This window comes from Natrix helvetica, assembly GCF_964273705.1.
Source record: "Natrix helvetica genome assembly, chromosome: 1".
Classification (NCBI taxonomy): Eukaryota; Metazoa; Chordata; class Lepidosauria; order Squamata; family Natricidae; genus Natrix; species Natrix helvetica.
Window position 1 is genome coordinate 357,639,944 of NC_138548.1, and position 14,255 is coordinate 357,654,198.

Here is a 14,255-nt window from a genome sequence, read left to right on the forward strand (position 1 = left end):
CTATCTTGACCTTGGCAGTCTGGATTGCTGCCAAGGTGGAACCTGTATGTCAATAAACATCTTTGAAGAGACTTTGTGTCGGAGTGTCTTGGTATACAAGAGGAGGGGGTCAGAACAGCCAACTATGAATTCTGGGAGTTGAAGTCCATAAGTCTTAAAGTCGCCAAGGTTGGACACCCCTAAAGTAGGCATTTGTTTTGATAACTTGTTATCTCAGAAATAGTCATCACGCATACAGTCTCTGTACATCATAAAACCATTCCACAATACCCAGATAGGCAGTTACTGAAGCTTGAAAAAGCTGCACTTGGTGGCATTTCAAATAATTTTTCCATGTGTTGCTACAGACTACAGAACAACAGCAAAAGTAGTAGTTTTCACAAAAGAAAAATGAAACAACAGCAACAAACTTTAATCTTGTCTTTAAAAAACAGAGAAAGCAATAATATAGGAATAACATTCCAATGCTGCTATATAGGCTTGGATATCAAGTAAGCCTTAGCAGCATCTTTTGTAAAGATATTGTTGTGGCCTAACAGTGGCTGGCTGAGCTGTTGGTGGACTCTGACAGCGATGACCATTCTGGGGCTGCTTTGGAGGATGAGGAAGACTTTGGAGGGTGTTTGGAGTCAGAGCAGGGACTAGAGAGGCCTGTTGGCCACCAGGTGGCACCTGAGTCAGGGAGCAGTGAGGAGGAATAGAGGGAGGTTGTCCCTGATGTGCGTGTGCGTAGAGCTGAGAGGAGAAGGGAGCAGCTGTGGAGAAGATGTCATAGAAAGAAATAGGGACAGCTGGCTGCTGTTGTGGCCCCTCCCAAAGAGTTTATAGGTGGAGCGAAGGGAGGGGAATCTTTGCAGGAAACAACAGTCCATTTTACTAGCCGTTGAGAAAGCATTCCGTAAGTCTAATCTTGGTTTCTTGAAGACAGCGTTCTAGGCTCCTAGCCAAGGGGTGGTTTTCTCTCTGTAATTAGTCGTGGCAGACAGCCAAGCCTGTGTCTGCATATTCATTGGAATCACGGGACAGAACAGATACCTTTGTTCATGTAATTATAAATATGCTTGTCTTCTATGAACTTGTAGAACTATGATCAAAGAGACCACACAAAAGCTGTGAAAGGTGACAACTCAGACGCTGAGTTGAAACTGGCACAGGAAGGAAAACCATCAAGCTGCAGAAACCCAAATAGGCTGTTTGGAATCTTCAGAAACCAACCAGCAGATAAGCCAAATCGATTAATTAAAAAAGCACTAAGGAAAAAAAAGCAGAAAGAAAACAAAGTTCAACAGCGAGAATGAAATGTGAAATATCTGAAGAAAATCAAGTCATTGGCAGAGGCAAAACCGAAAAATTAGAACCAATGACTAAAAGCAGCCCTCAACCTATGACTGTAATTAAGCCTTGAGTTACGATGATAAGTTAACTGGGTTGTTAACCAGGTCACCACGTGACCAGACCAGGTCTCATGACATTTCTTGTGGCGGTTGTTAAGCAAATGCCGCAGTTGTTAAGCAAATACTACTTAAAAAACGTATTTTTTGGACTATAAGCCACATTCCCCCCCCCCCCAAAAGAGGGTGAAAATATGGGTCCATCTCATACACCAAATACAGCATGTTTGGCCTCCCGAAGCCCCGTCCCCTTTGCAAAAATGGGAGTGCAGAGGGTTTGGGAGGCCTGCAAAGTGTTCCTGTGGGCTGGGGAGGACAAAAATGAGCAAAAAAAGGGCAGCTTTTTGCTTGTTTTTGCCCCCCCCCCCCCAATCTCCAGGAGCATTCTACAAGCCTCCCAAAGCCTATGCATGCTCTGGTTTTTTTGCAAAAAATGGGCCCATTTTTGCGGAAAACAGGTCTTTTTTGCTCGTCTTTGCCTCCCCCCACCAGCCCCCAGCCATTTTGCTGGCCTCTTAAACTCTCTGCATGCCCTGTTTTTCACAAAAAAACGAGGCATACAGAGGGTTTGGGAGGCCTGCAGAGTGCAAAAACTTTTTTTAAAAAATTACCTCTTCAAAATCTTGGTGTGTCTTATACTCCGGTGAGTCTTAAAACTCCAAAAAATACAGTAATAATATTCGTGTGTGTGTGTGTGTCAGTGAATCACTGTGATGGTATGAATGCTCATTGTTAAAGCAGACACAACAGTCATAAGTGTGAATATAATTATAAACAGAGTTTTGGTGAAAACCAGAAGCGCCAGTTTTCGGCAAAACCATCATTAAACACAGTCACATGACGACAGGACACAGCAGATCGCTGTACATCTGTCCTTCTTGCCTAAACCCCAAAGTACAGTCATGTCAGAGTGGTAGCGTACAAATTTCTGATCATCTCCAGGTAGGCTGAAGCGTCAGTCACTATGGCAATGGCCATACGGACTTTTTTCCGACTGACGTACAAACAACCTCCATAAATGTCTTCTGACACAGGAATATTTTCTCTTTTTAAGGGACAGAAAGTCTAACGTTCAGGAGATGGGCGGGTGAAGGTTGAGGTCAACATTTGCCTCCGAGATCTAGTTCAACTGTTTTTTTCACATTCTGTGCATTTCTCTGCGTTTTGCCCAGAGAGGTTTTTCAAAGGGGCAATAAGGTTAGGCCTCCTGATGATGTCTCGCCCACACTCCAGGCATTGCCTTGGTCGAACCCTGGTATGGACGCTCTGATGAACCATAAGGTGAGAGCTGTTGGTGAAAGTTTTTCTGCAGAGCGAGCACTGAAATGTCTTCTCTTTCAACCGCATTTGTGCACGTCTAAGATCCAAAATCAGGGATGGTCCCCGGATGCACTCAGGACATTTCGACCCCTTTTCTGCCTGGTCCCTGCGCTGTCTGAAACCTTTCCCGCATTCTAAGCACCTTGCAACATCTTCTCCCACGTGGACTTTCTGATGTCGCGAAAGGACTGAGCTGGAGATGAAACTTTTCCCACAGTCCGCACACGCATGGGACCTCTGCCCTGTGTGGTTTTTCACATGCCTCAGAAGGTTGGACCTCCTGTCAAACGTTCTCCCGCAATCAGAACACGAGTAGGGTTTCTCTCCCGTGTGAATCCTCTTATGCAACAGGAGGTGTGAACTCCACCGGAAACTTTTATCGCAATGGGAGCAACGGTACGGCTTCTCTCCCATGTGAGTCCTCTCGTGGGATTTGAGATTCGGGGTGTTTCGGACGTTTTTCCCACACACTAAGCGCATGTGTGGCTGTTCTCCGGTGTGGATTCTCTCGTGAGCGATCAGACTCTGTCTCTGGCTAAAGCTTTTCCCGCAATGTGAACATTTATGTGGCTTCTCTCCTGTGTGGACCTTCTGATGCGCAGTGAGTTGTAAACTGTTCATAAAGGTTTTCCCACAGTCCGAACACTCGAACTGCTTCCGTTTGTGAGTCCGCATGTGTGCCATGAGCTCAGAGCTGACTTCAAAGATCTTCCCGCAGGCGAAACAGACCAACACATCTTCCACGAGATGAGTCTTCTCGTGTTCCACCAGCTCCGATTTCTGACCAAAACCTTTTCCGCAGTGGGAGCATTCAGTTGTGTGAATTCTCTCGTGCTGCCGGCATTGCGAACTCCAGACGAAACACTTCCCACAGTACAAACACATATATGGCTTCTCACCCGTGTGGGTTCTCTGGTGCGCTTTGAGACTTGACCCATTTTGGAAGGTTTTGCCACAGGCAGCACATTTGTAAGATTTCTTGCTTTCTGTATGGGTTCTCTGGTGTTTTAAAAGATCGGATTTCTGACTACAACTTTTCCCACAGTCAGAACACACATGGGGCCTCTCCTCCACGAAGATCCTCTTGTGACCGCGATAGCCAAAAATACACCCACAATGAGAACATTTGTGGGGCCTCTGGCCCGTGTGGGTCCTCTCACTTTCTCCACAGTGGGAACATTTGTACAGTTTCTCGCCAACGTGAGTCCTTTCGTGGCTCACCAGATGTGAACTGTTTCTGAAGATCTGGCCGCAATGCCAACATCGGAACGGCTTCTCTTCTGGATCGGGGCTTTCAGTTCTCATAACCTTCAAGCTTTGATTCATGCTTTCCTCACCCCCGTTATCATTCATCTCCTCCTCCTCTTGGACAGCAGGGTCACTGAGCCCTGGGCCAGCACTTTGGGGCAGAACTGACTGACCCACTCCCTTCTCAACATCACTTCCATTCTGCTTCGTTGCCGTGTTGCGGTTTCCATCGGTCTCTTTGAAGGCCAGCAAATCAGTTTTGATGGCAGCTTTCAAGAACTTCCTCAGAGGCTTCCTTTTCTCAGAATTCTTCAACTTTGGTTCACCACCTTCATTCAGCCACCCAATGCCTGCTAAAAGAAAGGAAGGAAAGTGGACATTAACCGGAAAGTATTGTGTTAACCTGCTGTCTTGTTCAACCACCATTTGAATACCATATTTTTTGGAGTATAAAACGCACCAAGATTTTGAAGAGGCAATTTTAAAAAAAAAAGTTTTTGCACTCTGCTGACCTCCCAAAAACAGCCCATTTTTCGCGAAAACAGGCCTGTTTTTTGTCAAAAAAGGGCATGCATAGCCTTTAGGAGGCTTGTAGAGTGGTCCTGGGGGCTGGTGGGGAGGAATAAGCAAAAAATGGCCCGTTCTTCGCTCATTTTTGCCCTCCCCAGCCCCCAGGAGCACTCTGGAAGCATCTTAAAGATTATACACGGCCATTTTTGCAAAGGGGTTTCAGGAGGCCAAAAATGCTGTATTCAGTGTATAAGACGCACCCAGATTTCCACCGTCTTTTTTGAGGGAAAAAGGTGTGTCTTATACTCCAGAAAATACGGTAGCATGTCTCCTTTTATAATTTAGTATCTTCACAAAACAGGTAACCTAACCTATCATCTTAACCACCCATCTCTCTGATAGACAGGCTGTTTTTTTCCTGCTATTCTGGGGTGCCATCGTAGGATGCAACCTTTCGACCCCAATCACAGTAGGAAGAGCGGAGACTATAGACTTCAGTCAGTTGCCAAAAACATTCATGGTTGTGCAGAAAAGGCTTGATGGGTTGATAACTGGATTGAAGATTGAAGGGTCAAGTGTCTGCTATGGCAAGAGTCTCTAACCTTGGCAACTTTCAGACTTATGGACTTCAGCTCCCAGAATTCCTCAGCAGCATTACTGGCTGAGGAATTCTGGGACTTGAGGGCCACATGTCGTAAAGTTGCCAAGATTGGAGACCCCAGCCCTTTAGGATGAAAATCACTGCATTTCTATTGCTCACTTTCAATCTGACTTATAATGGAGGCATCTCCCTATTGTCCATGAATGAAAATCCAGAAGATAAACAGAATGAACAATATATTGGTAGTAATTTAATTATTGTATTGATATTTATTTGGATATGTACTGAGCTTAGGGATATTTTAGAATTAAACTCTTTATTGGGATCTTTGATGGCTTATTAAAGGTAAAGGTTTCCCTCGCACATATGTGCTAGTCATTCCAGACTCTAGGGGGCGATATTCATTTCCGTTTCAAAGCCGAAGAGCCAGCACTGTCCAAAGACGTCTCCTTGGTCATGTGGCTAGCATGACTAAATGCTGAAGGCACACGGAATGCTGTTACCTTCTCACCAAAGGATATCCCTATTTTTCTACTTGCATTTTTTACATGCTTTCGAATTGCTAGGTTGGCAGAAGCTGGGACAATGACAGGAGCTCACTCTGTTACGCGGCACTAGGGATTCGAACTGCCAAACTGCCGATCTTTCTGATTGACAAGCTCAGCGTCTTAGCCACTGAGCCATGCGTCCCTTAGATGGTTTATTATGTTACACCAAAGATGTTTGAATTGTTGTCATGAGTCAGCTTAGATTTGAAGGCAGACAAGTTTAGCAAATAAATTCATAAATGTATTGCATACGTAGCAAGTATTGGCTCTTTGTTCTGTTTTTCTTGCAATTCAGGAAAGAGCCTGAATTATATATCTCAAACAGCCAGGAAACAAAAAAGAGTTATGTATTTATTATTCAATTTATGTGCTACCAAATTCTCAGGAACTTACTCTGTTTTTTCCTGCCGTCACGTTTTGGTTTAACCAGTCCAAGATCTTCATCTTTTGGTGATTCTGATGGTAGCTGGTTTGACTTGGGGGCTTTTCCAATGTCTTCTTCTTCTGATATCTCAATCACCTGGAAAAGTGGGGAATTCAGAGTTCCAAGTGAATTCATGATGAAATTAAAATGTGCAACGGGTAACTAAGGAGTTGTTTGCTTATTTATTTGTATCCCACCATTATTATTTTTAGAAAATAACTCAAGGTGGTCAAAATAACTCAAGGCGGTCAACAATTAATCAGTGGAACAGAAATTGCCTCCAGAAGTTGTGAATGCCCCAACACTGGAAGTCTTTAAGAGGATGTTGGATAGCTATTTGTCTGAAATGGTATAGGGTTTCCTGCTTAGGCAGGGGGCTGGACTAGAAGACCTCCAAGGTCCCTTCCAACTCTACTATTGTATTGTATTGTATTGTAACATATCCAACATACCTTCCTCCTCCTGTTGCCTCCACAACAACAACCCTGTGAGGTGGGTTGGGCTAAGGGAGAGTGACTGGCTCAAAATCACTCAGCTGGCTTTCCTAGCTAAGGTGGAATTAGAACTCCTGGTTTCTAGCCTTGTGACTTAATCACTAAACCATTATTTATTAATTAGGTAAAGGTGAAGGTTCCCCTCGCACATATGTGCTAGTCGTTCCTGACTCTAGGAGGCGGTGTTCATCTCCATTTCAAAGCCGAAGAGCCAGCGGTATCCAAAGACGTCTCCGTGGTCATGTGGCCGGAATGATTAAACGCCAAAGGCGCATGGAACACTGTTACCTTCCCACCAAAGGAGATCCCTATCTTTCTACTTGCGTTTTTTCCATGCTTTCGAATTGCTAGGTTGGCAGAAGCCGGGACAAGTAACGGGAGCTCACTTTGTTACACGGCGCTAGGGATTCGAACTGCCAACCTTTCTGATTGACAAGCTCAGCGTCTTAGCCACTGAGCCACCGCATCCCTAAAGTATGGTGCCATACATTAGGCTAGTGATGGCGAACCTATGGCACTTGTCAGGGTACGTGAGGCGCTGCCCTGTCAGTTGGCCAGCGTGCATGCACGCGCTGGCCACCTGAGTTCACCGTTTTTAAAAGCCATTTTTCGCCCTACCCAGGCTCCAGAGGCTTTATAGGAGCCTGGGGAAGGCGAAAATAGCCTCCCCCGCCCCCCCCGGAAGCCCTCCGGACAGTCCCTGAAGCCTTTGGAGCGCTCAAAACGACCCTCTGAGCAAACCGGAAGTGACTTCCGGTTTGCTCAGAGGGTCGTTTTGAGCGCTCCGAAGGCTTCGCTGACGCCTCCGGAGGCTTCGCTGACCCCTCCGGAGGCTTCGCTGATGCCTCCAGAGGGCGTCCGGGGGAGCGGGGGAGGCTGTTTTCGCCCTCCCCAGGCTCCTATAAAGCCTCTGGAGCCTGGGGAGGGCGAAAAAAGCATGTAAAAATGGGAGGGGGAGCTCCTGTAGTGCGCGCATTGCATTATGGGTGCGGCACGCCCGCACACGATCCCCCTGCGCTCCCCCCACTTACGGCACGCGAGCCAAAAAAGGTTCACCATCGCTGCATTGGGAAACCCCAGATAAATGGTTTGTCCAGTCACCATTGTGCCCCTGAGGTTTGACTGTGGTTTAGCCTGATGCATAGACTTCATTTTAAAAAAAATTAAGTTGCCTTTGAGTTTTGAATGGCTTCCGTCCTATTGGTGTTCGAAGAGCCCTGAAGACTCTTTACAACACACGACTGAAACCCGTTTTTCGTTGTTTTTTTCTTTGTTCCCACCTGTTATACAATACAATACAATAGTAGAGTTGGAAGGGACCTTGGAGGTCTTCTAGTCCAACCCCCTGCCTAGGCAGGAAACCCTATACCGTTTCAGACAAATAGCTATCCAACATCTTCTTAAAGACTTCCAGTGTTGGGGCATTCACAACTTCTGGAGGCAACTTCTGTTCCACCGATTAATTGTTCTAACTGTCAGGAAGTTTCTCCTCTGTTCTAAGTTGCTTCTCTCCTTGATTAGTTTTCACCCATTGCTTCTTGTTCTACCCTCAGGTGCTTTGGAGAATAGTTTGACTCCCTCTTCTTTGTGGCAACCTCTGAGATATTGGAATAATGCTATCATGTCTCCCCTAGTCCTTCTTTCTCTTAAGCTAAACATACCCAGTTCCTGCAACCGTTCTTCATATGTTTTAGTCTCCAGTCCCCCAATCATCTTTGTTGCTCTTCTCTGCACTCTTTCTAGAGTCTCCACATCTTTTTTACATCGTGGCGACCAGAACTGAATGCAGTATTCCAAGTGTGGCCTTACCAAGGCCTTATAAAGTGGTATTAACACTTCAGGTGATCTTGATTCTATCCCTCTGTTGATGCAGCCTAGGACTGTGTTGGCTTTTTTGGCAGCTGCTGCACACAGCTGGCTCCTATTTAAATGGTTGTCCATTGGGACTCCAAGATCCCTCTCACAGTTACTACTACTGAGCACGGTACCATCTATACTGTACCTGTGCATTCCGTTTTTGTTGCCTAAATGTAACCTTACTCTTTTCACTGCTATGCTTTTTGTGTTTTCTTGTTTTAACACTTTTAACAATTTCCACCATCCCCCTGGTGAGGTTCTGCTGTGTTCCAGGCATGGTTTGCTCCATCTCACCCTTTGCTCCTGACACTGTTCGTGCAACAGGCTAAGACTGCAGCTCATATCACTCACTGCTCGCTGGTGGTGGGCCCAAGCAGCTGTTATGGCCCAGCAGGGGCCAATTTCCAACGTCTGTAAATAAATCTGGTGAAGTATCTTTTGCTCGGAGTGTGTGTTGGTGGGGGACGAGGGGGGTCAGGACAGGCAGCTATGCAGGAAAGTGCCCATGGACGCCGGGAATTTTGCACTCCAGATCTGGATTTCTGAGTGCATACAAGTTTCTTATGCCTTGTGCATAAGTCTAATAGGGATTTGAATTGCCAAACTGCTGACCTTTCTGATTGACAAGCTCAGCGTCTTAGCCACTGAGCCACCGTGTCCCTACTGTGTGGTTATAAACGTCAAAATATCAACCTTCCAAGCTGGAAATACACTCACCTGCTCTTCCCATGTCTGGGTCTCTGCTCTCTTCAAGAGGAACTCCTCTGCTAGGGACACTGCATGGACACAAGTTTCTGGGCCGTTTCTCCTGAGCCAATTGTGCATATCCAGAGGCAAGGCAGACAGAAACTGCTCCAAGGTCACCAAGTCCAAGATCTGCTCCTTGGTGTGTTTCTCTGGTTTCAACCACTCACCACAAAGTTCTTGAAGCTGCTGGCAAAAATCTTGAGGTCCCTTGGCCTCTTTGTAGCTCAGGGTCCAAAAACGACGGCATCTTGCCTCTGCCCTGATGGCTTCTTCAGCCAGTTCTCCAATCTTCTCCTTCCCACCGTGGCCAACGTCCAGAAGGGTGTCCCAATCCTCTTGTGTTGTCCCAAGGTGATGAGCCTCGATTTGGGAAATACACATTTCTTTCAACCATTTGCTGGCGTCCATCCCTCCTTGGGAGGACATCCCAGATAATTTTGAACCACTCCAGAGCTTTGGCTCAAGGCACTGTGGAACTTCACTTCTTCCCTGAGGCTCCTCCAGTGTCTTCAGAAACTCTTGCAACTGGGCATCCCAATTCTTCGATGGATTTTCCTCTAGCTCTGCTTTCACATTACGCCTTGGTTCTACCTTGCTTTTTCCAATGTTTAGAAAATGTGTTCTTCCTTCTCCTGGCTTGGGGTCAACGGAGTCCCGTCCTTCCGTTTTTATTTCAGGATCCATATTGTGATGTAGCAGAGACTGGGACACCTCTACCTCTTGCACAGTAGACATATACTCCTTCAAGGGCTGGCCTGTTCTATTGTTGTCTCTATTAGCAGCATTCCTCAAAGGCTACTGCGGTATTATGCAACAGATTTGACGCGTTCGATGAAACCTATTCACCGATCAAAGAATCAGCATCTTCCACAAGTGATTTCCACGGAGAAGGAGAAGTACTAAGACAGAAAATAAGAGAGAAAAGACATTGGAACCAAAGCTCTGTTTTTGTGGGAACCTTTTTACAAAGGCATTGTTTACTATGGTAGTAGGCCGAAAAGGAGGTGGGGAAACTAATCAAGGAGAGAAGCCACTTAGAAATGAGGAGAAATTTCCTGACAGTGAGAACAATTAATCAGTGGAACAGCTTGCCTCCAGAAGTTGTGAATGCCCCAACACTGGAAGTCTTTAAGAAGATGTTGGATAGCCATTTGTCTGAAAGGGTATAGGGTTTCCTGCCTAGGCAGGGGGTTGGACTAGAAGACCTCCAAGGTCCCTTCCAACTCTACGATTGTATTGTATAGTATTGAGTTTATTATAAGGAACCAAGCTTCTCATTCATACAACAATAATCCCAGCAGACACAAGCTCATTTTACTCTTCAATTTTTATGAATTACCCAAGTATGGCGCTTAAAGCATTGTTAAGAGATCCCACACACCCACTTCATGGTCTCTTTCTGTTGCTCCCTTCTGGGGAACAACAGAAGGTTTCAAAATATTTATAGCAGGACTACTAGATTCTGAGACAGCCTTGTTCCTTATGCCATCCGTCTTATAAATTCTCAAGATTCACCAACACCACCATGTACGTATATGTATGCATTCGAACTAGACTGTGGTTTCTCTGTGTCATATATGTGTGTGTATACGGATATATGCATAATGACAATCCTTTGAGAGCTGAAATGCAATGAAATTTCCTTTTAATGTATGCTGATTAGTGTACGTTTAAAGTGACAATAAAGTTCTGTTCTATTCTATTCTATTCTTTCTCATCAATCATAGTGTTGGAAGAAATGTACCTCTGGGTTCAGTTCCAAGTGAGGGAAAAGACACTGGAAACATGGAAGCTGTTTGGAAAGATGGTTTAATGGTGGACAGGATCACATGCCTTGGAGCTCCTGGGTGAAAAGGGAAGAGATACTGAGAGTCCCTGGGTTTTATGTCCTATCTGGGCTTTGAACTTCCTGGAGCACAGGAAGAATATCCTGACTGCTTGCCATCAGAGGTCATAGCTAGTTTTGTAGGTTGTTTGTGTGCTAAGTTTGGTTGACACCTGGCGGATGGTGCAATGAAGGGCAATGAAATGGAGTAGATCTTTGTTATGTAGAATAGACTGACACAGGCATTAATGGCCCATTAACAACGGGGTGTATGTGTGAGTTTCTGCCTCTCTTCCCAAACTTCCCAATGCCGTGACCCTGTAATGCAGTTCCTCATGTTGTGGTGACCCCCAACCATAAAATTGGTGTCTCGGTTCCTAAGACTATTGAAAATATGCGTTTTCCGATGGTCTTAGGCGACCCCCAAATGGGTTCCGACCCACAAGTTGAGAACTACTATACTAAGCAATCAAACCACATAAAACGGTTTAGGGACAGCACAAAACCCAGTCAAACAGCCACCTGCAAAATCTAAGTGCAAGTCAATTGCAACCCATAGACACAGATTACATTAAACCACAGGAAAGCTTCCCATGTTTAATTTTGTGCAGGTCTTAATTTTGTGCACAGCAATGGCCTTCCCATTCATTTGCGTGGGATGCATATCGGTATAGGGTTTCCTGCCTAGGCAGGGGGTTGGACTAGAAGACCTCCAAGGTCCCTTCCAACTCTACTATTGCATTGTATTGTATTGTATATGACAACGATCGCCCACGCAGCCTACACGTGTCTCCCATCAAGACTATCCAGTTGCGGGGACCTTGTACAATGCTGGGATTGCTAATGGTACACCCCCAAGGGACAAAAGTGCAACATTTAAAACAAGACACACACAACCCAAACAATTGCATTAGCTGACAGTATAGGGTTTCCTGCCTAGGCAGGGGATTGGACTAGAAGACCTCCAAGGTCCCTTGCAACTCTGCTATTGTATTTTATTGTATTGACATCAGAAGAACTAGGACCCAATACACACACACACACACACACACACACACAAACACACACACACACCAGTCAAACGCGACTGAAATGCAAAGGGAACAAAAAAAAATTGGCAGTTCAGACAGAAAAATTCTCCCTCTCATCTCCGCCCATAAAGCTCTAGAAAGAAAACATTAAATCCGTGGCCCTTTCAGGATGCAAAGAGATCCAAGTCAAGCATCTCATCTCATCTCTCCGGGGTTTCTTATAGGAGATCGCAAAAAAAAGGCCTTTCAAAACATTACCTGGCACATCGCCGTAGCCTTTCCTCGCCGCGGCTTTTTCAAAGGACCCCCCCTTTTTTTTGCATTGCGCTCCTTCAAAAGTTTGCAAATTCACTAATCTCTCCCTGCTTACAAAATACTTACCAATCGATTCCCAGGCCAGGACAGACAGAACGGAACTTTCCTTTGGGCACAGGGCTTGTGCCTCTCTAGGCTTTACAATTCTATCGCATTAACCCTTCCTAGCAATGTTCCTTAGTTGTGGGCATACCAGGGTTGTAAGGCTAGACTAGAGCAATGCAGGTAGTTCTCGACTTACGATCACTATTTAGCCCCAAACACTTGTTGCTGAGTGAAACCTGGGTTCCATGGATTTTTGCCCCATTTTACGACTGTTCGTGCCACAGCCGTTAAGTGAATCACCACAGTTGTTAAGTTAGTAACATGGTTGTTAAGTGAATGCACAGGTACAGTATAGGTGGTACCTTGCTCAGTAGTAGTAACTGTGAAAGGGATCTTGGAGTCCTAGTGGACAACCATTTAAATAGGAGCCAGCAGTGTGCGGCAGCTGCCAAAAAAGCCAACACAGTCCTAGGCTGCATCAACAGAGGGATAGAATCAAGATCACATGAAGTGTTAATACCACTTTATAATGCCTTGGTAAGGCCACACTTGGAATACTGCATTCAGTTCTGGTCGCCACGATGTAAAAAAGATGTGGAGACTCTAGAAAGAGTGCAGAGAAGAGCAACAAAGATGATTAGGGGACTGGAGACTAAAACATATGAGGAACGGTTGCAGGAACTGGGTATGTTTAGCTTAAGAGAAAGAAGGACTAGGGGAGACATGATAGCAGTGTTCCAATATCTCAGGGGTTGCCACAAAGAAGAGGGACTCAAACTATTCTCCAAGGCACCTGAGGGCAGAACAAGAAGCAATGGGTGGAAGCTAATCAAGGAGAGAAGCAACTTAGAACTGAGGAGAATTAATCAGTGGAACAGCTTGCCTCCAGAAGTTGTGAATGCCCCAACACTGGAAGTCTTTAAGAAGTTGTTGGATAGCCATTTGTCTGAAACGGTATAGGGTTTCCTGCCTAGGCAGGAGGTTGGACTAGAAGACCTCCAAGGTCCCTTCCAACTCTATTATTGTATTGTATTGTATTGAATCTAGCTTCCCCATTGTCTTTGCTTGTCAGAATATCACAAAATATTCCCATAAATATGAACCAGTTGACAAGCAGCTGGATTTTGTCTACATGACCACGAGGATGCTTCTAAGGCTGTAAGTGTAAGAAAAGGTCATAGCTCAGCGTCGTTTTAACTTTAAAGTGTCACTAAGTGAACTGTTGTAAGTCGAGGACTACCTGTACAGATAGTACAGGCAGCCCTCGATCTGCGACCACAACTGATCCCAACATTTCCGTTGCTAAGCGAGAGAGTCGTTCGGTGAGTTTTACCCCATGTATGATCTTTCTTGCCGCAGTTGTTAAGTGAATCCCTGCAGTTGTTAAAGTTAGTAACATGGTCGTTAAGTGGATCTGGCTTCTCCATTGACTCTGCTTGGTCAGAAGGCCGCGAAAGAGGTGCACACGACCCTGGAACTCTGCAACCGTCATAAATACGAACAGTTGCCCAGCGTCCGAATTGCGATCATGAGAGCAGGAGGATGCTGCAATCATCATAGCTGTGAAAAAGTCACATCACTTTTTTCAGTGCTGTTGAACCTTTGCACGGTCACTAAATGAATGGTCGTAAGTTGAGGACCACCTGTATTCATTTCACTGACAGTTCATTTAGGGACTGTTCAACGTTAACCACAGCCCTGAAAAAAAGTAAGTTACGGCCATTTTTCACACTTATGACTGTTGCAGCATCCCCACGGTCACGTGATTTACCTTCAGATGCTTGACAACTGACTCACACTTATGACGGTTGCCGTGTCCCGGAGTCATGTGATCCCTTTTTGGGACCTTCTGACAAGCAAAACCAATGGGGAAACCAGATTCACTTAACAACTGCATTA

At 45.4% G+C, this 14,255-nt stretch overlaps 1 protein-coding gene across 1 annotated transcript; it reads right to left on the minus strand.

Annotated features, from left to right (window-relative positions):
- Window positions 1–123: 123 nt before the first annotated feature.
- Window positions 124–12,437, minus strand: LOC309385446 (uncharacterized protein). Its single transcript, XM_081939948.1, has 5 exons — window positions 12,378–12,437; window positions 9,111–10,039; window positions 6,012–6,138; window positions 2,003–4,312; window positions 124–1,250 (listed from the first exon to the last, which is right to left on the minus strand). Exons 2-4 carry the CDS (start codon window positions 9,873–9,875, stop codon window positions 2,517–2,519), a joined length of 2,688 nt encoding a protein of 895 aa, XP_081796074.1. The 5' UTR covers window positions 9,876–10,039; window positions 12,378–12,437; the 3' UTR covers window positions 124–1,250; window positions 2,003–2,516.
- Between the last annotated feature and the right edge of the window lie 1,818 nt (window positions 12,438–14,255).